We start from the raw sequence: 26,611 nt of genomic DNA, 5'->3' as shown, positions 1-26,611 counted from the left end.
TAATCATTTCCTCAAAGTGTTTTCATTATTTTATATTACTTAACATTATTTTTGTATATTCTCTAAGAGGCTAATAATTTTTAATACCTCTTTCAAAAACTGTTTTATTTGGGAATATATTTGGTAGTTTTCAATTTAGCTTAAGTTTTTCAATCAAGATGTACATATAACATCATTTTATGTATTATTCATGTTCTTCCATTCATTAAGCATTTATTAAAGGTCTAGTATGCTGCGTGTACTGGTTCATGCCTTTCCTCTCAGTTCTCAGGAGGCAAAAGCAGGCTAGCCCCTGAGTTTGAGGCCAGCCTGGTCTATACAGCAAATTCTAGGAAAGCCAGTGAGACAGGGAGATTCAATCTCAAATAAAACAAGACTGAGCGCTGTGGCACACACCTGAACTCCTGATGCTGCTGGCAGTGGCAGGCAGATCTCTGAGCTCCAGAACAGCAGAGGTTACACTGTGAGACCCTGCAACCCTTCCACCAAAACCGAAAAGATAAACAAGCACACTAATGAGCCGTGTAATCTTCACTGACCACAGTGGAGACTACAGGAGCAGATAACCCACATTTCATTACTGTGTTGTCTCCCCCCATCCCAGCCTCATCTCTACACACCTGTCACGTGGGCCACAGGCAACTCAGACACATCCCTGCCTGGGCAGGGAAGCAAGGTGTCCTGGTCTCTACAGTGACTGCTTGATGGTAGCTGAACAGGTCCCAGGACCATGCCTTTGGCCAAGCAGCCTGAAAGTTACACTGCTCTGAATAGAGGAGCTGTAAAATTCCACAGTGGCCAGCAATCCATACACGTGGGACATTACTCACACATTCGGCAGCCAGCAGGAACAAAGGGCAAGTTCACCCACAGGGGTGGAGACCTGAGTAAGGGTGGAGTCACTCCAAAACCTCAGGGATCCGGGTTGGGTGGTACACAGGCTATTTCAGTCACACAACAGTAACCATTCAACAATACAATCAGCTAAAGTCAGTAAGTCTAGAAACTGCAATCCCAAGGAGATAAGGTTGAGACTGGTCAGTGCTTCTTCCTAGGAGAAGCCTGTTGATAGTACACCACCAACACTTGGGAAGACAGGAAACGCCTAAAGAGACTCATCTTTTACATCACTCCAGTTAGCTCAAGAAACCACAAATCTGAAGTCAAAGAAATAGCTACAGGGTGATTCATAAACACAGGCAGAAGCAGAGAGCAACCAACTGCCTTCCCTAACAAATGGCCTGTGTGGCTCAATACAGGTAAAGGGCCTGGCACAGTGCTGAATTGTGAATGCTGACACTTGGAAAGGCAAAAGCCTAACTGTGAGTATAGAACGGAAAGTTACATAAAATTTAAGACCTTAAAATCAGAATGATTTATGAGACAAACTAGTAAAGTAAGTAATGAGTAACTAAACAGTACAGTCGATGAAAATAATTCAGAGAATATATGGGGGCACACATTTTTAACACCCTTGCTTGGCTAGGTGAAAGCAGGAGGACTGAAAATTCAAAGTCAGCCTGTGCTACAGAACCTGTCTCAAAAAACCTCAACCACAGCACCATAGTAATAACACTTATAATAAAGTATTACAAGTAATAACACTATTACCGTACTGCAGGAATGTCCACAGCATTGATTATTAAGTACTAACTATATACCATCTATTTAGGTCAATAAAAGAAACACTAAAAAAAGAAGAAAAAAAAGAAAGAAAGAAACACTAAAAATTATAGGAAACTATGACCTAAATACCTACATTAAAATAAAAATACAGAGAGGGGGATGAGATAGGAGCTTATGGCTGGAAAACCGGGAAAGGGAATAGCATTTGAAATGTAAATAAAAAATATCCAATAAAAAAAAAAAAGGAAGGGGTTGGGGATTTAGCTCAGTGGTAGAGTGCTTGCCTAGGAAGCGCAAGGCCCTGGGTTCGGTCCCCAGCTCCGAAAAAAAGGAAAAGAAAAGGAAAATACAAATTGTATTTACCATTGCAAGGGAAGAGCTGACTCTGATATGTATAATCAACAACAGTGCCCAGGTTTTCAACAAAACCAATCTTTACATGGCTACTATATCCATATCGTGGGGAAGTGAGAATTAAATGACTAAAGGCTACTTCAAATAATGACTCAATTTCAAATACCAGCCCTAAATATATTTCTAGTACTGTTCCAGGGTAGTTCCAAACTTTCAAACCAATGCCTAGACCATCCTTAAGCAATGGGGTTATAAAGTCATAAACTGGGACTGAAGACCTGGCTCAGAGGTTAGGGGCATAAACTTCTCTTGCAAAGGGCAGAGTTCAGTTCCCAATACTCAGGTTAAGTGGCTCAAAATCACTTGTAACTCCAGCTACAGGTGATCTGGCACCTCTGGCCTCTAAAGGCACCTGCACTTAAATGTGTGCAGGCACATTCCAATGTACATAAACACCTAACTAAAAATACATCTTTAGGGGTTGGGGATTTAGCTCAGTGGTAGAGCGCTTGCCTAGGAAGTGCAAGGCCCTGGGTTTGGTCCCCAGCTCCGAAAAAAAGAACCAAAAAAAAAAAAAATACATCTTTAAAAAATAGATCACAGGGCTGGAGAAATGGCTCAGTGATTAAGAGCACTGACTGCTCTTCCAGAGGTCCTGAGTTCAATTCCCAGCAACCACATGGTGGCTCACAACCATCTGTAATGGGATCCCGATGCCACCTTCTGGTGTGTCTCAAGACATCAACAGTGTGTACATATAATAAATAAATTTTAAAAAAAGATCACAGACACCTGCCACCACATAACTGCCCTGCAAGAGGAGGAAGATAGCCAGAGACCTGTTGCCCACCATGCCATGGGGTCTGGTCTGGAAAAGATGCCCAGAGTCATGTCCTCCTCCACCCCAGTCCAGGTGGGACAGACACACAAACGCCCACCTGCCCTCATGCCATGCAGTGGAGGGAGAGAGGAAGATCTCCATAGACCTACGCGCTGCCGCGCTGCCATGCTGCCACGCCACTCAAGCTGACTGTAGACATCTAGAGACCGGTTTGCTGCTACACCCTGTAGTTCAGACAGAGGTCACCCAGAAGGCCACCAGCCACTGCAGTGGGAGCCACTACTGGAGTATTCCCACATTAGAGAAATGAACATTTTCAATTCATACAAAACCTTCATACATTTTTTTTAAAAAGTTCTTTTCCAAACTTCCTCAAACTGGAGCTGGAGAGATGGCACAGGAGTTAACTATGAGGAACTACCTGTACCTCCAGCTACAGAAGATCCCAGGTTCTTTCTCTTCTGGCCTCCCCAGGCACCTGCATACATGCAACATGCAAACACACATACACACATACACAAAATAAAAAAATTTTAAACTTCAAACTGGAAAAATCTGAATGTCATTAATGGATCAAAGACTACATGCTCATCTGATGGAAAGCAACCGAACAATTAGAGGAACACACCACCAGCACACTGAAGCTGCCTATTCTCAAAGCACCATCCCCAAAAGGCTATATACTATACAGCTTCCATTTATGTGACATCTTTGAAAAGGGAAGACTGTGGTGGCAAGAATAAATCAATGGTTGCCAGGGCTTCAAGACAGGAAATGTAACTACAAAGGATTATTACTTGATGACTATTCAGTCTGAAGGAGAGTCCAATTCTCCAGAGTTTTAACAACAATGTCTTCTAGGGTCAGAATGGTTCTATTACTTGTGAAACATGAATCTGCAAACATTAGAGTCCATAGTACATGCTAGGTATGGTAGCACATGCCTGTAATCCCGGTACTTAGGACTGATGCAGGAGAATTGAGAGTTTAAGATCAGCAAAGGAGATATAATATATATATATATATATATATATATATATATCACATATATATGTATGTGTATATATATATATATTAAGACGTCTCAAAAAACTAAGAAAGCAAATAAATAATTTCATAGAATTATATAAAAAATTCTACATCAAAAATTTTAAATGAAGAAAATAGAAGACAAAGTGTTAAAAGTTACTGAATGGTTTTCATGTCAGTTCTATGAAAATTGAAAATACTTTAGCCAGCACATCACAAAACACAAACTTTACAATTATCTACAGTCAGAAATGTACAGCCCACCCCGGGGTTTAAACTCCATTTATTTTAGATATAAATAACTTTTGTTCATAATTGTAAAGCTTTTTAGTGGGGGCCTTACTGTGGTATGGGGTGTGTGCCTATGTGTCAGAGAGAGAGAGAGAGAATTCCACACAAAATATATGTGGAATTCAGCATTCCAGGATCTTTTCATCTTAGCGGAAGTGCATCACTGCTGTAGTACAGGCAAAGACAATGAGCTATCTAAGGGATGAGAGGAATGCGCCAATCCTCTTTCCCCCACGGAATTCCCAAAGTCAATGCAGCCAGCACCTGGTACAGTGACTTCAATGCAAGCTTGAAGCTGACATTCCTAGGGAGGGACTCACAATAAACCTAGATCATTCCCAAAGATCTAGAATACACTCCTGTGTAACATAAGCAGTCAGCTGTTTCACTAAAACTGTGGAAGCATGCAACAACTGTGTTCTCTCTCTCTCTCTCTCTCGCTCTCGCTCTCGCTCTCTCGCTCTCGCAGCCCCACACCATACCACAGCTTCTGTATATAAAATGCACATGTCTATGTGAATACAAAAACCAAGTCAACCCAGTGTCTTAGTTTCTTTTCCTGCTGCTGTGATAAAATACCCTGACAAAAGCAACTTAAGGGAGAAAGGGCTTAGTACACCACATAGGAGAAACAAACTACAGCAGCAGGAGCCTGAGGAGCTGGTCCTTCCATCACATCCGTAACTGTGGAACAGAGATAATGCATAAAAGCATGGTTACTAGTGCTCCTGACAACACGAACTGATCTGATAACTTGCACAGGGGAAAGCTCACAAAGCCCACTCCTAGGTGAAGAGCTATAGGCAATCAGTGGATGCTGAGAAGGGGAGAATCTGTTTTCTCCCAACATCTAGTGGTCAGTTCTAAATACATGTACTTAAGAGCAACACTAAATGGACTCAGTGGGCTGTGTGTGTGTGTGTGTGTGTGTGTGTGTGTGTGTGTGTGTGTGTGTATGTATATGTATATGTAATAACAACAACTAAAGAAAAGGTCATGAATTTGAGACAGAATAGAGGAACATGGAAGGAACTGGGAAGAGGTGGTAATGGGGTAAAGAATTCATTTATACAATTCTCAACAAATTAAAACTGATGAATCTTCTCATATCAATTACCAATACCAATACAATCCCTCATGGATATTCTCAGAGTCGCTAACTTTAATGCAGACAATTTCTCTTGCCTTTTATGTGTCAAGTTAACAATACTAACCATCACATATGTGAAGTTCTAAAATGTGTGCCTACCAATAATTTTACTGTATCCATTAGCATCTACTTTTGCCACACACTATAATAAGAGATATGTGAGTAGACTAGAAAGTTGAGATTTATGTCCAGGAATATTCCCTAACAGATCATGGTTCTAACAACCACCTCAACAAGTGTGGGTCATGACCTCTTTGACTCCTTTCAGAGGGGTCAGATTTCTACCAGAAATGCTGCATATTAGATATGTATAATTCATAACAGTAGCAAGATTACAATTATGAATTAGCAATAAAAATGTTATGGGTGAGGGCCACCATAACATGAAAAGCTGTATTAAAGGGTCACAGTGTCGAGAAGGTTGAGAACTGCTGCTTTAAAGTGAAGGACAAAGGCATTCTAGGTCAGGGATGACTGACAATGTAGCACCGTAAGACATGCCGATGAAAAAATATGTACTACGGCCTCAAGATTTGTTTGTTTTGAGTGCAGAAAATATGTGTGCAGTCAATAAAGAGCTAAGATAGCAAAAATAGGAGGGAGGTAAAGACGACTCAATTGAGAAGTCCTGCAGCCACACCAAGAACTCCAGATTTATTTTACTGGCAACTAGAAAATGTTAAAGAGCCATGAGAAACCCAGTATGGTGACAACACAGATGAACTCTTAGCTCCTGAAAGGGTAGGAGCAGGAGGACCAGAAGTTCAAGATCAACCTCAGCTATATAACCAGCCCAAGTTAAAACAAGTGGAGAAGAAAGGGCAAGGAGCTAGACAACAAAGAAGAGTTTCGGAAGGTTTTGTTTTTGCTTTGCTTGTATTATGTTTTGAGTAGCAGGACTGTGCATTACCATAGTCAGTTTATATGGTCCTAGGGATTAACCCAGAGCTTTCTGCAAGTCAGGTAAGCTATAAAGAGCATTACTAATTCTTTTAAGTTTCTGTTTTAAGTAAGTATGTATTTGTAAATGCCTGGATTAGGGAGATGTGTTCACATATGTACACTAAGAAAATATAAAACAAAAGGTCACTAGTAGTTAAATATGGATCAGTTAAGTTCAATATACCAACCATTCACTCAACTCTCCCAAAGTACTAAAGTGTAATGGTTGTATTGAGTAATGGCTTTGCACTTTTCAAATCATTCCTAGCTTCTCAAGCATTTACTCTTGTTAAAGACTGAGAACATGGGTGAAATGGGAAACTGTTCTTAATCTAAGACATAGATACCAAGAACAAGAGTGTGACAAATTTACTATGTGATAAATACAATTTGTGGTGGTTTGAATAGGACGGGCCCCCAAGACTGGTGTGTTTGAATGCTTTGCCCATAGGGAGTGGCACTATTAGAGAAGATGTGGCCTTGGAGTAGGTGTGACCTTGGAGTGTGTTGCTGTGGAAGTGAGCTTTGAGGCCTAGTGTGGCATTCACTTCTGTTGCCTACAGATCGAGAAACAGAACTCTCAGTTCCACCACCATATCTGCCTGCCTGCTGCCACGTTTCCTGCTATAACGATAAAGAACTAAAACTGAGCCTTGGAAACGGTAAGCCAGTCCCAACTAAATGTTTTCCTTATAAGAAGTTGTTGTGGTCATGATGTCTCTTCACAGCAACAAGACCATAAGACACTGTTCCAATTAATTTTCTCTGGACCTGATTCCATGACTTCAGTTTAGACTCTGTTAATTTCTCATGATTGTCTGCACACTGTTCTTCTCTAGTATCAATGGGATATGCATAAATAGCCGAGACTGATTTTATTCATTCATTATTTATTTTGTTTAGACACAAACAAGTCTGACCATGTAACTTTGCAAGGCTCCCTCACTTGCATTCAAGTCTCAACTTTCACACGGCACACAAGGCTCTTTTGCAAGGTGTTCTACTGCATTTCTCTACCATTTTCTTTTTGGCAAACACCTAATGGCTCACTCCATGCTTTGGACTTACTGAACTCTGTAGCTCCTAAATCATCCCCAATATTTGCTTCTCATCAGCTCTTTAGCCCTAACTTTGCTGCTTGATGTCTCATCCCTAAATAATATCCACAGACACTAGAAAAGACACCTCATGCTTCTGTCACTCTGTGAGAAGACAAGGAATAAACAGAAGCTGCCAAGGCACTGCAGCCAGCTATGTCCCAGTTGTCCCAGAGACTCGTGGAGGATGGGGGAGTTTTAAGCACCAATACTCTGAGATAACTTATTATATAACAGTTATGTAGCAGTAAAATTTCTTTTTGAAAACAGAAAATCTTGCTGGGCAACAGTGGCGCAGGCCTTTAATTCCAGGACTCAGGAGACAGAGGCAAGCAGATCTCTTGAGTTTTGAAGCCAGTCTGATCTACAGAGCCTGGTCCAAGACATCCATGGTTATAAAGAGAAACCTGGTGTGTGTATTGGGGGTGGCGGGGACAGGGGGGTATTAAGAAACACTAAAAAATCACATTTCTAGCTTGTATTCATATATATTCTTTGTCTATATACAGTGAGGGGTTCTCAGGCTTTCTTTTATTCAAGTGTCACCTTATCCTTTGATTGTATTCAACATGCATTCATCCCTTACTGGCACTTCTACTTTCACAGTGTATGTGTCTGTCTGCCTACATACATGAACTCTAGACTCTATAGGAGAAAACATGTATTATATGATGCTTAGGCTGATCGCACAGCTTAGCTTCAACCAGTCTGTCTTTCTCGAACACCTGCCATACCACACCACTAAGTACCAAAACCTAATAGCAGTTAAGACCTGAGAATTATCAGAAGCATAAGAGGAGAATCAAACATACGTCAAGAACTAATTTGGAACAATTCTCTACACAGGTGATTTTCGATAAACACCATTCATGCTGAAGGAGTCCGCTCTGATACCGAGGAAACAGATTCATACTTTATATCTACACAACACCAATTGCAATCCAGCCATGGTTCTTCCTTCCTGACAAGAAACTACTCAGAAGGAGTGTCCAGCTAATGCATCAGTTCCCACAATTTAACATAAAGATTGGACTGAACTCTATAGTCTAGGAAAAGAGTCACTGCGGGAGCAACCAGCCCTTGAGTTGCCGACCTGGGTAGTTACTGAGTCTAAGGCCTGGAGATGGTCCAGCTGCTGGGCCTGGCAGATATGTTCACAGTGAGGAAGAGGCTGGGCGCATCCACACTGTGGACCATGTGGAGATCTGTCATCCTGCCATGCTTCAGTGGAAGCATCCCTTACTCTGACCACTCATCCTACTCTGATAAGTTTTCATTGCGGCTTCCAGCTTTCATTGCGGCTCTGAGGCCTTACCAGTGCTGCTCATAGTCCGTCAACAGCCTTGTGAAAAGTTCTTTCAGGACAGCTTGAGTCCTAGCTCTCTATGCCTCTGATTCCACACTCTGTGCAGCAATACACAAGTTCCTCCTTGAGGAAAACAAATGTGCTTTGGCAGTTAGAAAGGGGGCTAAACAGGCCAAGAACCCAGGGTGTTGTGTTTGAATCCCCTGAGGAGAAAGCTGATCAGGTTAAAGTTGACAGAGACTCAAAGAAACACAAAAAAGAAAGCCTCTCTCCCTGGGCTGGGTGCCTTGCGAGGCTTTGCCTCCATCCTCGAAGGCTAGGAAGCAGTTGTTCCCAGACTTCTGCAGGAAAGAATGTGATGAGCCAGTTCTTTTCTGTGACTCCAACAAGATGGCGACTGTGTTGACTGCCCCATTGGAATTTTCAGTGCAGTTACAACCTGGAGATGAGTTTCTCTTTCCAGAAACCAGGGAGGAAATTGGTTTAGGGTCCCCACTGCTGTCAAGGGGAGGCAGTGGCTCACCAGCGAGAGGGAACCAAAGCAATGGTATAGGCTATTGTTCTCCCCAGCTCACATTAGCAGAACCACTCATCTAACTCCTGAGTCTGGGGGCCTGGCTTAAAATACCTTCTTACTCCAGTGGATTTCCTCCACACAGGGTTCCCCTCCAGGAACTGTGAGCAGCAATGGAAAACACCAGAGAGTGCAGTGTAACAGTCCTGCAGTTATGAACGCAGTGTAACAGTCCTGCAGTTATGAACACAGTGTAACAGTCCTGCAGTTATGAACGCAGTGTAACAGTCCTGCGGTTATGAACAGTGTAACAGTCCTGCGGTTATGAACAGTGTAACAGTCCTGCAGTTATGAACACAGTGTAACAGTCCTGCAGTTATGAACGCAGTGTAACAGTCCTGCAGTTATGAACGCAGTGTAACAGTCCTGTGGTTATGAACGCAGTGTAACAGTTCTGCGGTTATGAACACAGTGTAACAGTCCTGCGGTTATGAACGCAGTGTCACAGTCCTGCGGTTATGAACGCAGTGTCACAGTCCTGCGGTTATGAACGCAGTGTAACAGTCCTGCGGTTATGAACGCAGGTCACAGTCCTGCGGTTATGAACGCAGTGGGCGATGGCAAGAGCTGGCTCGGTGTCTTCCTTCACAGAAGCCTGTGGCTCACCCTGAGCAGCTCTCCTGAAGCTTTTTATCAAGTCCTGGTGCCTACGAAACCCTTAGTTCTATAGCACATTGTATTGTTTATGTAAGTTTTATTATACTTAAGAAACAATTTTCATTATAAACGATTCAGTGTTCATAAACACATGAAAAGTTCTTAGAAGTTCAACTTGGTTTAATCCAGTTTTTCTCCAACTTTTATCAACATGCCACACGTTTATTTTGGTTTCTTTGTTTATTTTTTTGTTTGAGTGGAAAAAAATAGAGTCTGAATCAAAAAAAAAAAAGGGAAGAAAAAAAAGAAAAACAATTCAGAGGGGGAAAAACAGGAGGGGCCAAAACTCTAATACACTAATAAACAAGTTTAATCTACTACAATTAATTGAATTAATGTCTAAAACAATTCTGAAATAAGTTACAAATCGGCTTTCTTTAAAAAAAAAAAAACTACACAAAACCATAATAGATTATTAATATTTTTAAAAAGCAAAGACTACAATTAAAAGTTTATAGAAAGACCACACATCATGGCTCATGCCTTAAATGTCTGCAGAGACTGATAAATGTGTTGAGTTGAAGGCCCTGGTTTAGAAAACATATTTCAGGCCAGGCAGGGCAACATAGGAAGACCCTGTGTCAAAAACAAACAAGAAAATGAAAGCCACAGGGGCTGGAGAAAGAGCTCTGCGGCTAAGAGCTCTGCCTCTCTTCCAGAGTAAGAGGTTTAATGACTGCTACCCACATGACGGCTTAAAACCAACTGTGACTCCAGTCCTGGGATCTGATCTATCTTCTGCCTTCTGTGGACACCAAGCATTCTCGTGGTACACATAGAGACAGACAGGCACAACACTCACACATAAGGTAAAATTAAAATAATTTAAAATTGTTTAAGTAAAATAAAATGAAGACTTTTTATCAAATCTCCTACCAAGGAAGACTGTGAAGCAAGCCTTGACGACGCAAGGCTAATCATTTTCTCCCGTGTACTTTTTTTTGTTTTTGAGACAAGGTCACATGTAGCCCAGGCTGCCCTAAAACTGGGCAATCTTTCTGCCCATATTACAATGCTCAATAATATGTAAATCTACTGTAATGACTATGAAATGACAGGGGGAATCATGTTTGGCATAGATGTCGTTGTTTAAACCCCAAATTTTTCTGACCCTTGTTCAAAGTGGATACACAGTCTGGGTGCCCTGGGCTAACTAAACTTCCAATGCCTGCCTCTTTGTCTTTAGGATCAAGGAACTAAGAACATTCCCCTACCTTCATTGTGTAGATAAACTGTTCCTGATACTATTTGGTGCTCTCCACTAATATCCCCTGTACCTATCTATATACCTAAAATTAATCAGCCCACTCATATTATCCATAGTTTCTATATCTTTTTAATAGTCGCAATTTTCCTATTGGCTCTAAGCAGAAAACAGAATGTGGTGAGAGGGGTTTATTCCTCTTGCAATGTTTTTCCCCTTGCTTTTCTGTGAAATCTCTTAGAGGAGTTTTTTGGTTTTGTTTTTTGTTTTTAAGATTGTATTTATTTTGTGTATGCTAGTACACTGTCACTGACTTCAGACACACTAGAAGAGGGCATCAGATCCCATTACAGATGGTTGTGAGCCACCATATGGTTGCTGGGAATTGAACTCAGGACCTCTGGAGGAGCAGCCAGTACTTTTTTTTTTTTTTTTAAAGATTTATTTTATTTGTATGAGTACACTATTGCTGTCTTCAGACACACCAGAAGAGGGTATCAGATCACATTATAGATGGTTGTGAGCCACCATGTGGTTGTTAGGAATTGAACTCAGGACCTCTAGAAGAGCAGTCAGTGTTTTTTTTTTTGTTTTTTTTTGTTTTTTGGAGCTGGGGACCAAACCCAGGGCCTTGAACCCAGGGCTTGCGCAAGCGCTCTACCACTGAGCTAAATCCCCAACCCCAGCTAAATCCCCAACCCCCAGTCAGTGCTCTTAACCACTGAGCCATCTCTCCAACCCCCGCAGCCAATACTCTTAACTTATGAGCCATCTCTCCAGCCCTGGAATTTTTTTTCAGGGAAAAAGAAAAAAAACCAAAAAAAAAAAAAACCAAAACAAAAACCAACCAACCAAACAAACAAACAAAAAAACAGAGAGATTTTTGGGGAGGCTTTTTTGTCTCCAAATTGTTGTTTGGAATTTATTCTTAGTCACTGGTAAAGCAGAGGCATACATGGCACAGTAGCAATAGGCTGCCAAGGCTGCAGACAGACAGATGATACCCAGCGAGTTCCACCTTGACTCCTAGCCCCTCCCACCCTCCACTGTGCAGGCTTTCTGTCCCTGTCTTGCCCACATCAGGAAGGCTACACACACACTTGTACTGGTCTAGTGTGGCCTGGCAAACCTCCCGGGAAGCTCTGCGCTTGCCATGTGGTGCTTCGTGAGTCTAATAAATGATGAGAACACGAACTCAGGCCCTAGGCCACCAGGCTAACAAAAAGGAACAGTGACAGAAAACTAGAATGCATACAAAATAAATTCTTGCCATAGCCTCTAGAGTTGAAAGGAAGACTTAAAAACTTGATGAAAATCAATTATCATCCATTCTTAACATATAAATTTTAAGCAGTTAAAATTTTCCTAAATGTTCCATTTGTTATCTCACTTTGGGAGATGAAGGCAAAGGTCTAGCATATTAAGGTAGCATAAGAAAACACAAATAAAAGGCTTTCACTGGCAGCAATCATTTTAGTTTTTAGTGTTGCTATATTTTCCCTGAGCCTAGTCAGGATTCTCTTGAAAAACAGAACTGATAAAATGGATATTTTATACATTGTGTGTGTGTGTGTGTGTGTGTGTGTGTGTGTGTGTGTGTGTTTTCCTTCTTTGATATAGCCTGCCACCAGAAGGTGTGGCCCAGATTAGAGGTGGACCTTCCCATCTCCAAACATCTAGATTGAAGGTGGGTTTTCACACTTCAAATTATTTAATTAAAAACATTCCCTTGGGCTGGAGAGATGGCTCAGAGGTTAAGAGCACCAACTGCTCTTCCAGAGGTCCTGAGTTCAATTCCCAGCAACCACATGGTGGCTCACAACCATCTGTAATGGAATCTGATGCCCTCTTCTGGTGTGTCTGAAGACAGCATACTCACATGAAAGAAAGAAAGAAAGAAAGAAAGAAAGAAAGAAAGAAAGAAAGAAAGAAAGAAAGAAAGAAAGAAAGAAAGAAAGAAAGAAAGGAAGGAAGGAAGGAAGGAAGGAAGGAAGGAAGGAAGGAAGGAAGGAAGGAAGGAAGGAAGAGAAAAGAAAAGAAGGAAGACAGACAGACATTCCTTCCCTCACTGGTGTACCCACCACTTGGGTTTTAGTTAATTCCAGCTGTAGTCAAGTTGACAACCAAGAATACCCAACACACCTAGCTTAAGAAAATTCAAGTAGTTTAGTTCACTTAGGAACAAAATTCTACTTTTGATGTACAGACCTTAGGAGGGAATGAATCAATAGTTTTATTTTTGCTTTAAACCAGCCTAGGCCAACCTGAATTTACTATGTAGATGAGGGTGACCTTGAACTGTGAGTCTTCTGCTACGACCTCATCAGTGCTGGGATCAGTCATGCTCTACACATCTCCTTTTTTTTTTTTTTTTTTTTTTTTTTTTCTTTATTAACTTGAATATTTCTTATATACATTTCGAGTGTTATTCCCTTTCCCGGTATCTGGGCAAACATCCCCTTCCCTCCCCCACTTCCTTATGGGTGTTCCCCTCCCCACCCTCCCCCCATTGCCGCCCTCCCCCCCACAGTCTAGTTCACTGGGGGTTCAGTCTTAGCAGGACCCAGGGCTTCCCCTTCCACTGGTGCTCTTACTAGGATATTCATTGCTACCTATGAGGTCAGAGTCCAGGGTCAGTCCATGTATAGTCTTTAGGTAGTGGCTTAGTCCCTGGAAGCTCTGGTTGCTTGGCATACACATCTCCTTTTATGTAGAGCCAGGGACTGAACACCAGGCTTCAGGGATCTTGGCATGCACTAGACATGTTGGAGACAAATAAGAAAAAAGAGTCCCTATTTCTAGTGAGCAAGCAAAGAATAAAAACACTGAGTGTGATGGAGGGAGAGGCAGGAGAAAATCATTAAGTTCAAGGTCATCCTTGGTTACACAGCAAGTTGGAGGGCCAGCCTGAGATAAATGACACCCTGACTCCATCACAAACCCAAAAATGAATAAAGTACTTGCCATATCTGGTGACTTGAGTTCAATCACCAGAACCCATACAAATGTGTCATGGGTACAGTTGTCTTCTTATACCATCCCCTCCTCCGTTTCTCTTCTGAGAAGGGGGAGAACGTGGTCACGCTTATACCATGGAACACATGCATGCATGCATGCATGCACGCACGCGCGCACACACACACACACACACACACACACACACTTGAAGAAAATCACTAAATAAAAACCTCTATAAAAGGTAAACAAAACCACACAAATAAAAATTACTCTTGGAGCCCTGAGCCCTGGTTGCTACACTAAACATCCCAATTATTTCAAAGATCCAGTGAGATCTAGCCCAACCCTTGAGGCTTCTGCCAAAATGGCACAAGTCAAGCTCCAAGAATAGTACTGGAAGACCCTTCCCAACTACAGGATCCTTAAACAGGATGCGAAAGAGTACCCTGCTCCAGGTCACAACAGTAGTCAGGCATTGCTGCCATTTTCCACTATATGCACAAAGATCCCAATAAACATTAGGTAAAGAATGTGGGACTTAAGCAATGACTTGACTTCATTTAATTGTGGAGAAGAGCTAAGGTCACTTCGTTATCTCACTCAAGTCATATTAAAAAAATCAAGTATTGAAAGAAACCTTTATATTCTCATTCTCTCATTCTCTCTCTCTCTCTCTCTCTCTCTCTCTCTCTCTCTCTCTCTGTGTGTGTGTGTGTGTGTGTGTGTGTGTGTGTGTGTGTGCGTGTGTGTTTTCTGAATGCAGGTCAAAGGACAATTTGCAAGAGTCAAATTTCAATTCTCTCCTTCAACCACGTTAGGACTGAATGAATACAGGTCATCACCATGCTTGGTAGCAAATACTTTTACCAGTTAAGCCATCTTGGTAGCTCCTAGGGAACTTTTGAAGTTTTGATTTTAAAAATGGAAACCTTTCCCCTGAAAACTGACACACATTAAAAGATTATGTAACAAGTTGAAAAGTAGCATTTTGGTCATGCATTTTATAACAACTGGTCACAGTCCTCTCAGACATCAATAGTCAAGGAAAAACTGCTACTAAAAATATTTTTCCTGGGGTTGGGGATTTAGCTCAGTGGTAGAGCGCTTGCCTAGCAAGCGCAAGGCCCTGGGTTCAGTCCCCAGCTCCGAAAAAAAGAAAAAAAAATTTTTTTTCCTAAGTACTTAAAGGAATACTGGAGTACTAATTGGCTGCCTTGTCTGGCTCAATAGAAGATGTGCCTAGTCCTGCAGAACTTGATATACCAGGGTGGGTTGGTACCCAGAGGGGGGTTCTCCCCCTTCTCAGAAGAGAAATGGAGGAGAGACGGGTGATGGAGTTTGAATGAGCGGAGAACAGATGTAAAGTGAATAAATAAATTAATGGTAAAGAAAAAAAAAAAAAAAAAAACAAGGTCTGGAGGGATGGCTCAGTGGTTAAGAGCACAGACTGCTCTTTCCAGAGGTCCTGAGTTCAAATCCCAGCAACCACAGGTGGCTCACAACCATCTGTAATGGGATCTGATGCCCTCTTCTGGTGTCTGAAGACTGCTACAGTGTATTCATATAAATAAAATAAATAAATAATTCTAAAAAAAAGAAAGAAAGGGAAAAAAAAACAAGAAGAAAAAGGTATACTAGGGTAAAACAGCTTTCTCATACAATGTCCATGCTATGGACCCATGAACCAGGGACCCTACTTATTACAGATGTACTATGTTCTGCATGTACTTGCCCCTAAACAAGTATCCTACTGCATCTGTAGGGATAGCATTACATACAGAACAATATGCAAACAGGAGGATCAGAAGTTCAAGGCTAGCCTGGAATACATGAAAACTTGTCTTAAAACAGCAAAAGTGAATAAAACAAAATAAAAGGAAGAGAGGGATAAATATACTGCAAATATGAACTTCGTGCCAATCCGCTGTGGTGCCAGTCATCACAGTTCAGCCTTGTAGCTACCATCAAGTGAAACGCCAGCCGGAACTTTAGAGACAGAACACTGACAGGTAATCAAAGCTTTGTGCCTATTATTGTTGTTGCTGTTGTCATTACTATTATTACTGTGTTGTTGTTGTTGTCGTCGTCGTCGTCGTCGTCGTCGTCGTCGTCATCATCATCATCATCATCATCATCATCATATCATCATTACTGTATGTAGGGAGGCATGGCTGCCATGGTGTATGTGTGGAGGTAAACTGTAGATTCTATTATTTCCTTCCAACTTTATGTGGGTTCCAGAGATGAACTCAGGTTGTCAGGCCTGCCCAGCAAGTGCTTTATCCACAGAGTCAGCTCACCCTCTGTTTTTTAAAGGTAAAGTGATAAATAATAGACTGAGAGTCATTTAAGGTCCTTGAATTAGGAACATGTAAGTAAAATTATTTCTGTAGAATGAATCCCTGCAAATTGTAGGTAGGAATATAAAAATGGAGTGACCACTACATGAACACAGAATTAGCATATTCCTTTCCTAGGTATACACTTTTAAAAACTGAAACCAAGGACTAGACAGATACTGCCAGGTGCTGATGCTCAGAAAGCATGCTTAATAATAGGCAGAAAGTGGAAAGAACCTAAGTGTCCACCGACAGATTAATAGACAAAATGTGGTACACAAAAATAGATAAACAGGAAAAATGAACAAGGTTCTGAAACATGCTGCAATGTGTTAGACCTTGACAATACACTAACATGCACTAAACTCTGAACAACAAATATTACACTTACACAAAATATCTATAGTGAGGAAGAATGAGAAGGCATTCTTTGCTGGACACAAGACTCTCCACAGTGGTTGGTGAAAAAAATGTATAAATAGACAACAATAATGGTCATATACACACTATAAATTTAATTAATGGCATGGAACTATGTAGTGGTTTTAAAGGAAATGGCCCCATAGGACCACAGAGAGAGACACAAGTTAGGAGATGGGACCTTGTAAAAGTAGGTGTGACATTCAGGGCAGGCTTTGAGGTCTCAGATGCTCAAGCCACATTCAGTGGGACAGTCTCTTCTGCTGCCTGCAATCCAGACGTAGAGCTCTCAGGTCCTCCAGCACCACGTCTGCCTGCATGCTGCCATGCTTCCTACCATGACAATAAACCCTTTGAAACTATAAACCAGCCCCAATTAAATGTTTTCCTTTGCAGAAGCTGCTGTGGTCATGGTGCCTCTTTACAGAAAACAAAAATAAAAAAACCCTAAGACAAACTGTATACATAAAATATGTGAGATGGAAAACAATAGTATATACATTTTACAATAATTTTCTAAAAATTTTAAAACTGATTCTAAAAAGAATCAATCACAGGGAGTACTGGTCCATGCCTTTACTCCCAGCACTCAGGAGGCAGACACAGCTGGATCTCCATGAGTTTAAGGCCAGTCTGCTCTACAGAGTGAATTCCAAAGCTACGCAGAGAAACCCAGTCTCAAAAAAACAAAATAATTAAAAAATACAAAGTCAATCTTCTACAGGCAAATAACTAGCACAAAAGAATTGGCCCAAGGGACCAAGGAAAAAAGTAGTCATGTTTTTGGCTTTTGTTTTGCTTGTTTGTTTGACAGGGTTTCTCTGTGTAGTTCTGCCTGTCCTGGAACTCACTCTCCAGACCAAGCTGACTTCGAACTCAAGAGATCTGCCTGCTCTGGGTCCTCCTGAGTTCTAGGACTAAAGGAGTGTGCACCATATCTGGCTTAATCTGTTCACTTGAAATGTTTAGCTAAATAAACAAATACATTTGACTTTTCAAACTATTATTTGCATGTTACACTTTCCTCTTCCCCCTCCATTCACACTCAGGGTCCATACATGTTCAGCAAGCCCTCCACCACCAGGTTAAATCCTTGATTCTGTATTAAAAAAAATTCAAGGGGTTGGGGATTTAGCTCAGTGGTAGAGCGCTTGCCTAGCAAGTGCAAGGCCCTGGGTTCGGTCTCCAGCTCCGAAAAAAAAAAAAAATTCAAGCCAAAAGGGGGGAAAAAAGCAATTTTTAACATGCTTGCAAGTTCCTTGACTACTGTCTTACCTAACTGCTCTCACAATTAGGGAGCACATAGGAAGCATAAAACTGTATGGTAAAATGATTAAGATTACGTACTTCCAAATGGAAGAACAGCTTTTAAAAGCTTTCCGTGGGAACAACTTATTGAGTCATAATTCTAAGGAAAATACATGGTGCCAACTGACGTCAGGATACAGAAGAAAAGCAGCGCTGATGGGAAGGGGAAACTGGGAAACAACTGCAGTTCACAATCACATCTAGGCAGGAGGACACCTCAGTGAGTCACCAGGGTGAATGCACAGAGCTCAGCTATACTTATCTAGAAGCTATGGCTTACATCACTCAGTACAATTATTTAGAGTACACAGATAACTCCTCCACACGAAGGCCAAGTCTGTAATTCTGAGCTTCCTATCTCAAATCCCAATCCTGTAATAAGCAACCACATTACACTAATTATGACTGTTACAATAACTACTCATTGGAATTATTTATAACTGATTATTTCACAAGTCACGTGTCTAAGCAATTTTCACCTTGAAAGGGCAAGGAGGGGCTAGTTCCAAGGTAGAGCACTGCCTCGCAGGCCAATGCCTCAGCAGGTCAATCTCTAGCACCACAGAAGACAAAAGGGCCAAGGGAATAAGTTTTTAATTTCCAGGATATTCTATCACAGCACATGTTATAAATACTAGATAATTCAAGAAACAGTTTCAGTTAAATGTTTTTTTTTTTTAAAGCAAAGCATCTGACTGTCAAGATGACTCTGTGAGTAAAGGAAGTTGCCCCCAAGCCTGACAGCCTGAGTTCAATCCTCAGGACATGCATGGCAGAAGGAGAGAACCAACTTCTCAAGCTGTCCTCCGACCTCCACACTCTGATGTGAAAATGCCACACACACATTCACACAAAGACAAATAAATAAAAGTGTGGGACAGAGCTAGGGGAGACTAAGGTAATAATAAGCCACTGCCATTGGTCCAGCAGGTATTGATACCGAGTTTGACCCCTGGGGCCCATATCTAAAATAAGGAGAGATCCAACTCCCACAAGTTACCCTCCAACCCACATACATGTACTGTGCCATCCTAGTGCCCATACACATATACACATACAAATAAATTTTAAAAATGTAGTTTTAGGGGTTGGGGATTTGGCTCAGTGGTAGAGCGCTTGCCTAGGAAGTGCAAGGTCCTGGGTTCGATCCCCAGCCCCGAAAAAAAAAAAAATGTAGTTTTAAACTTTTTTAAATAGCCTCATGAGGCTAAGGAGAATGCTCAGTAGTTATGAGAACTTACTGCTCTCCGCAGAGGAGCAAGCACAGTTCAAGCAAACTCCAGTTCTAGCGGATTCAGTACCCTCTTCTGACCTCAGTGAGTTCTTGCACATGCTGGACATACACATACTCTGGCACAGGCAACATGCACACTAGAGTACACACACACATATGAAATAAATGTTTTTAAAAGATTTTAAAAACCCTTACATACTAATAGGAGAAACACAAAAACAAACCAGCCATTATAATATAACCAAATACTTTTGGGATCACAGAGCAAGAATAACTGCAGTTAAGCCAGATGTGATAGCCTGTGAATATGGTCCTAGCACTTGGGAAATGGAGACGCAAAGGGCAGGAATTCAAGCCCAGTATCAACTGTACATCAAGTTGGGGTCAGTCTGGATGAAATGATATGCTATCACAAAACAAAAACCAAAAAATAAAGAAAAAAGAAGTATGTCTACTAGTACAGACAAAAGCAAAGGGCTCTTGAGAGAACTCTTAAAGCTGGGGAGAGGGTTCAACTGGTCTAATGCTTGATGCATGAACATGAGGAGTGAGAAGCTGAAGGACCATGCAAAAATCAGGCAGACGAGGCACCCTACTCCTGTAACTTCTGACCAGAAAAGCAAAGACAGAAGGATCCCTGGGGCATACCAACCAGCCAGGCTAGCTGAGTCACAGAGAGAGACCTTGACACAAAAAATAAGGTAGATAAATACCAAGAAAGACAGCCCCTTAAATCCCCAAACTCTGGCCTACACACACACACACACGCACACAAACGTGCACACGAGCACTCCTGGCTTGAGTCAATGAAAGCTACTAGGTAAGAAGAAATAGGGAAAAGAAAAAGGAAAGCGATACATTCCCACTTTACCACACCCAGCTCGGAGGAGCTGTCAGGAAGACTGAAGGAAGGAAAGCAGAGCTGCCGCCTAATGCTTCACAGCTTCAGCGCTACAGAGGCAGTGTCTACAGCCTGCCATCTCTCTTCCCCTCTGTCCCCTCACAGGACTATTCTAGGAGAACTGTAGTCTCGGGACCAGCAGCAGGTGGGAGACGGGGGCCAGAGGAAAGAAAGAGGAGCTCCTATTCTCTAAGTGCCACCGTGGGGGGTGGTGGTACATTATTTTCAGGGGCTGTAACAACACCATAAAGATAAAACCAGAGCCTAGTAAAACATCTGGTAAGATGGTAACTTGTACATCACACATATCTTACTATAACTTAAAATGTATTTTAAAATAAAAATGTAAAATTTAATATAAATAAAAATTATCTGAAATGTAGGAATACTAATTTTCTATTTCAGCAAACATTTAAAATGATAAATGTCGGTTCACATTATATTTAACAATCTCTTATTCTTCTTTCAAAGTTACAAAACTCTTCTAGGTCTTCTCTCTACAACAACAAAAGTATAAAAACACAATTAAAAAGTATGGTATTATCTCATTTGGCAATGGGGGAAAATCATGCATCAAATAGACAATTCAATACCTAACCATCTTTGCAACTTGTAATGGTGCAAGCTGACAGCACAAAGAATGCACATGCATTTGTCAGACACATTCTAACAGTACAGCTGCCTGCCCAGGCATGCTGCTCAAAGACTACTACATTCTTACTTGGTCTGTCTTCCACCAGCCTAAAAGGGAGATTAAAGAAAATAGTCCTATGTGAGCCTCTGGCATGTGTAGATTCACAAGAAGGTCAAGCTAGGTCAGCACTTGTAGTCAACCCCTCCATCACCCTTCGAAGCCAAGAAGCTGGGCTGGCAACTGGGCTCAGCAGGTAAAGGTGCCTGCTGTGCTGTCAAGGCTGACAGGCTCAATCCTAGACCCACATGGAAGACGAAAATCCCTCAATCTGCCTTCGAAACTATACGCATGCATATACACATATATTCATTCATTCTCTCTCTCTCTCTCTCTCTCTCTCTCTCTCTCTCTCTCTCTCTCTCTCTCTCTCACACACACACACACACACACACACACACACACACACACACACACACACACTCTCTCTCTCTCTTATGGCATTTGAAGACTGCTGCGACAATCAAGACCCTTTCTGTGGGGCTAAGAAGCGGCTCAGGGATTCAGAGCTCTTGTTTTACAGAGGACCTGGGTTTAGTTTCAAGCACTCATCTGGTGGTTTACAACCATTTCCAACTCTAGTTCCAAGGGATCTAGCACCCTCCTCTGACATCTGTGGTCAAATACCCACTGGACTTACATACATGCAGATAAAATACCCATACACAGGGTTGGGGATTTAGCTCAGTGGTAGAGCGCTTGCCTAGCAAGCACAAGGCCCTGGGTTCGGTCCCCAGCTCCGAAAAAAAGAAAAAAAAAAATACCCATACACATAAAAGTAAATAAATCTGAAAGAAGAAACCAGAGCTGGGTGTGGCAGCGCACACACTAGGGACTGAACCCAGGCTTTGTACAAACTACACAAGTGCTGTGTCTCTGAGTTGCAACCCCCAAGCCAGACTGAAAAATAGTCAGGAGCAAAATAACTTTCCTCTTCAGGGTTTTTTTAAAAAAAATTTATTTCACACATGTGCATGTGCATGTGTTTATATACATGTAGAGGCAGAGGCAGGAGGATCTCTGTGTGTTTAAGGCCAGCCTGATCTCCATAGGCTTTCAGGGTAGCCAGAAATACACTGTCTTAAAAAACCAAACCAAACAAACAACTCTATGTGGGGCTGGAAAGATGGCAAAGCACTTGGGTGGATCACAAACTACAACTCCAGAACCTATTTTTCCTTCTGGCTCTTAGGGGCACCCGCTGCACACACATGTACATAACTATACAAAAACACAAATGCAAGCACACACATATACAAACATACACTTTTAAATGTACCTTAATTTTTTTTTCTTTTTTTTCTTTTTTCTTTTTTTCGGAGCTGGGGACCGCTAAGTCCCCAACCCCCTAATTTTTTTTTTTAATGTACCTAAAATATCTTTTTCTTTTACCTATGCTCTACTCTTTACTATCCCACTGGTTGTGCTGCCATGGCTTCTTCTGGTTTCCTGGCTTTCATAGGCACTCCAAATTAAATATACCAAACTAAACACTCAGGGATAGGATCCATATGTAAGAGAATTTTTGGCATTTGTCTTCCTGAGCCTGGGGTTACCTCAGTATAATTTTTTCCAGTTCCATTCACTTGCCTGCAAATCTCATAATTTAATTTTTCTCTATGATTAAATAAAATTTCATTGTCTATATGCACTACATTTTCGTGGATGTTTGGCTTCTTTATTTTCTTCTGTTGTGAATAAGGCAGCCATGTTACTTGTACAAAGTTACTCCAGCCAAAACTACAGCATTAGTGGGGCAGGGGCTCCCAAGGCCTGAGCTACTCCAGAGCTACAGACAGTTGGTGGCTGCTGGAGAGCGAGGCATTCTTCCTTAGGGGTGTAGTCACTGTAGGTTGTTCATACTTTAAAAATGACCCCACCTTCAGTACATATACGGGCAGTACTAACTGGGTTCAGGATACTGAAAGAGACATGTTAGGGCATCCTGGGAAAGTTTAAGATAGGAAGGTACATAGAATCAAAATATATTATAAAAATATTATTATGAGTTTATTATTTTTATTCCCATTCTTCAAATGTAGAGCTTGAGAAAAACTAGAATGTAGCTAAATTTAAAAACATTTCTTGTAATGATCAGTATTGTCTAGTCTACCATTATTTTGGCCTCATAACCGCCTCTCTGTTCTTATCTTTATCCCAAGAATTTAGTTTTTACAAAGCAGCTCGATTGAACTTTTTCATCCTAAACCCTCCAAAAGATTCCTCTTCTGATTTCGCACAAAGGTCTGTAAGTCTCATATGACCAAGTTATCAGCAATTCAGATTACCCATCTTTAAGTGCCTCATTTTTTCTGTTTATGTATGACTCCTTACATTTTCCACACAGTCAGTTCTAGTTTCCTTTGCCATTTTCAAACAGGATGCCTCTCTGCTTTAAACATTCCCTCCAGAATCTTGTCCTAGTCCTTTCCCTGCAATGCCTTTCTCTGCCAAAACACTAGTCAAAGTCCTTTACAACATAATTCTCTACTCAAATGTCACCCTATCAGTAGCCTATCCAAAACAGTGTCACCATTACCCTGTCTTCTTACTCAACTTTATTCTCTTCAGAACTCACTACCACATGATACAGCAAATAAATTAAGAGTGCGTCTCCAGACCACCACCAATGCAAGTGCCACCAAGGCAGGGCTGTGAAAACATCACTGCTTATTCCCAGCACCATTATGTCCTGTTAGATGCTCAGCAAGTGCTGAGTAGACAAGCTTAAGGCATCTGACTTCAGACCCATGCTGTCAGCTCTAACTACTTATCATATGAAGGCATCCTTTAAACATAAATGTTGTATTTAATCTAAGAGTATCAATTGCTTCTTAGGGAACAGAAAGAAGTGACAGGACTAAATGTATACTTCTGAAATCTTCAATTAGTAATATGTTAACTTTTCAAAACTAAATGAAATTTAAAATTTGAACAGTAGTAACAATGCCTGAATTAAATTAAATTTTCCAGTTCACTCTGCATTCTTAAGATGCAGAACATGTTCTGGGGACGCAGCTCACTGACTCCACAGGGAAGGCTCCAGGTAAGCGCCTCAGCAAGGGAAGAGTAAAGAATTTAAAGGTTGTACAACACTAACGACAAAAACATTACATATTTCTTATTCTAAGGTGTTCGGTTATGGTTTTAAACAAATTCTCGGAGCATAGTAACATTTTAGGATGTCATTCTTACTCCCTTGTGTCCTATCTTAACTAGCAACTACACTGTCACTAGGAAGTTCCACTCATTAGCTCATCCAGGGAGAGGAAAGCAGTCATCCAAACAGTTCCACTGGTTATAAAGCCTGACAACAGGAGCAAACAGCTGTGACACACGGGGCATCCATCCTCTAAATCAAATCAGTTCTGACACTTTAATCCACAGATGGCATCGGAGCCTACTGGTGAGGGCTCAGTTCCATGTAACTATTGCCCACTTCTGATGCTGGTACATCAGGGTTCTTGTAACATTTCCTCTGGTGTTTGTCTAACTTGCTAAGACTATCTAGAGAAACATTTTGTGTCTATGTGTCCTGTTTTTAAAATACAGACTATCACAGGAATATACATCAACAAATGAAGGATGAGACAAAGGACATAAAACCTCCAGTCCTGCAGGACCCACTCCCTTTCTACACTCAGCTATCAGAAATCTGCAGGAACGCAGTCCTGTGGGCTCATGGAGGGTACGTTATGTAGGTCATTGATATTAGCTACTGACCATAGACTCATCCTTCACCTCTTCTTCCCTCCCCAAAGATTGGGATAGAGCTCAAATTTAAAAACTCATTTATAAAAGGTAGCACTGTTATCAGAAACTACATTGCCAAAGGCATACAACAAAGAATATTCCAGAATACATGTAGACTATGCAAACGTTAAAGTTATAGGTCTGGTAATGACCTGAACAGGGCAGGAAAGGAGTTGAAAAAGGAAAGCAAGTAGAAATCCACTTTTCCGTGACTATGTTAATATAGATTATTAAAGGTACTCAACTTTCTTGTGAACAACACGTCTGTCAGCTGACATGAAAGCCACAGTGTAGATGACACTATCAGAAGAGGAGACCCTCAAATGACGATAGGTGAAAATTATAAATCATAATTTTTTTTTTCTATTTTCTTTTTTTTGGAGTTGGGGACCGACTCCAGGGCCTTGCACTTGCTAGGCAAGCGCTCTACCACTGAGCTAAATCCCCAACCCCTATAAATCATAATTTAAAAAGCAAGTACCGATTCTGCCAATTTCAACAAAAAAGACTATTGTACTTAATTTTCTTTTTTCTTTTCTTTCTTCCTTTTATTTGAGTGGTGGGGATTACTAAGGGGCAACAGGCTATAAGATACTGAATTTAAGACCTAAAGCCTTGGGGTTGGGGATTTAGCTCAGTGGTAGAGCGCTTGCCTAGCAAGCGCAAGGCCCTGGGTTTGGGCCCCAGCTCCGAAAAAAAAGAAAAAAGAAAAAAAAAGACCTAAAGCCTTAAATTTAAACGCTGATGTTATATACCTGTCCATTTCTTCAAAATTAAATAATTAACTATGGTATGATACTCTATAGTAACTATAGTATTCTCCCTTTATGAAATTATTTTATACATAAATATTCTCTTATCACATATTCTGTATTGTTCTAATTTAGGTTGAAGATTGCCACTAACCTATACTCAATTCAGATTTTTTAATTAATTTACTTTACATTGGACAGTAGCTTCCCCTCCCTCCTCTCCTCCCAGCCCTCCTCCCACTTTCTTTTCAGAGAAAGGGAGGCCTCTTATAGATCTCAACCAGCCTTGGCATATCAAACTGTAGTAGGACTAGATGCACCTTCTCCTATTGAGGCTAGAAGAGCAGCCCAGTAGAGGAATACGGGTCCCAAGAGCAGGTAACAGAGTTAGAGACAGCCCCTGCTCCCACTGAGTCCCACAGGAAGATCAAGCTGTGTAACTGTTACACAGGTACAAAGAGCCTCGTCAGTCCCATGTGTGCTCCTTGGTTGACAGTTCGGGTTCTATGAACCTCTACGAGCCCAGGTTAGTGGATTCTATAGGTTTTCTTGTGGTGTCCACCCCTCTGGCTCCTACAATCCCTTATTCCCCTCTTCCAAGCTCCATCTAATGTTTGGCTGTGGGTCTCTGCATCTGTTTCCATCAGTTGCTGGGTAAACCTTTCTGATGGCAATTATACTAGGTTCCTATCTCCAAGTATGGCAGGATATCAATAGTGTCAGGGGCAGACTCCCTGGCATGGCATGGATCTCAAGCTTGCCTAGTCCCTGGCTGGCCGTCCCTCATCTCCGTTCCACGTTTACTCCGGCACATCTTGTAGGAGGACAAATTGTAGGTAGGAGGTTTTATGTCTAGGTTGGTGTCCCGGCCCCTCCACTGGAAGTTTGACCTGGTTATAGGAGATGCCCCCTTTAGTCCTCTCCCCAAGTTCAGATTTTTAAAGTCAAGACTTCCCCCCACTAGTAACCAATAATCTATACAGTGATATATGAAAAAACATACAAAACTAAAATTTAGGGCTGGAGAGATGACTCAGTGGTTGAGTACTGACTGCTCTTCCAGAGGTCCTGAGTTCAAATCCCAGCAACCACATGGTGGCTCACAGCCATCTGTAATGGGATCTGATGCCCTCTTCTGGTGTGTCTGAAGTCAGTGACAGTGTACTCATATACAAAATAAATAA

At 41.4% G+C, this 26,611-nt stretch overlaps 1 protein-coding gene and 1 pseudogene across 9 annotated transcripts in view; one reads left to right on the top strand and one right to left on the bottom strand.

The window, feature by feature from the left end:
- The window catches only part of Abl2 (ABL proto-oncogene 2, non-receptor tyrosine kinase), an 80,229-nt gene that overhangs the window by 26,663 nt on the left and 26,955 nt on the right, over positions 1-26,611 (bottom strand). For 2 of the 9 annotated variants that reach the window (XM_032914945.1, XM_032914946.1), the window contains exon 1: positions 621-1,660. The exons of the other annotated variants lie outside the window; for them this stretch is intronic. In XM_032914945.1, the coding sequence (XP_032770836.1) occupies positions 621-732 (112 nt within the window). In that variant the 5' untranslated portion in view covers positions 733-1,660. Of the gene's footprint in view, positions 1-620; positions 1,661-26,611 lie in introns of those variants that run through there. 9 annotated transcript variants of the gene reach the window in all.
- Positions 8,161-9,233, top strand: LOC116911528 (annotated as a pseudogene).

This window comes from Rattus rattus, chromosome 10 (assembly GCF_011064425.1).
Source record: "Rattus rattus isolate New Zealand chromosome 10, Rrattus_CSIRO_v1, whole genome shotgun sequence".
NCBI classification, from domain to species: domain Eukaryota; kingdom Metazoa; phylum Chordata; class Mammalia; order Rodentia; family Muridae; genus Rattus; species Rattus rattus.
Note: the sequence above shows the minus strand (reverse complement) of the source record. Positions and strands in the feature narration are given on the sequence as shown.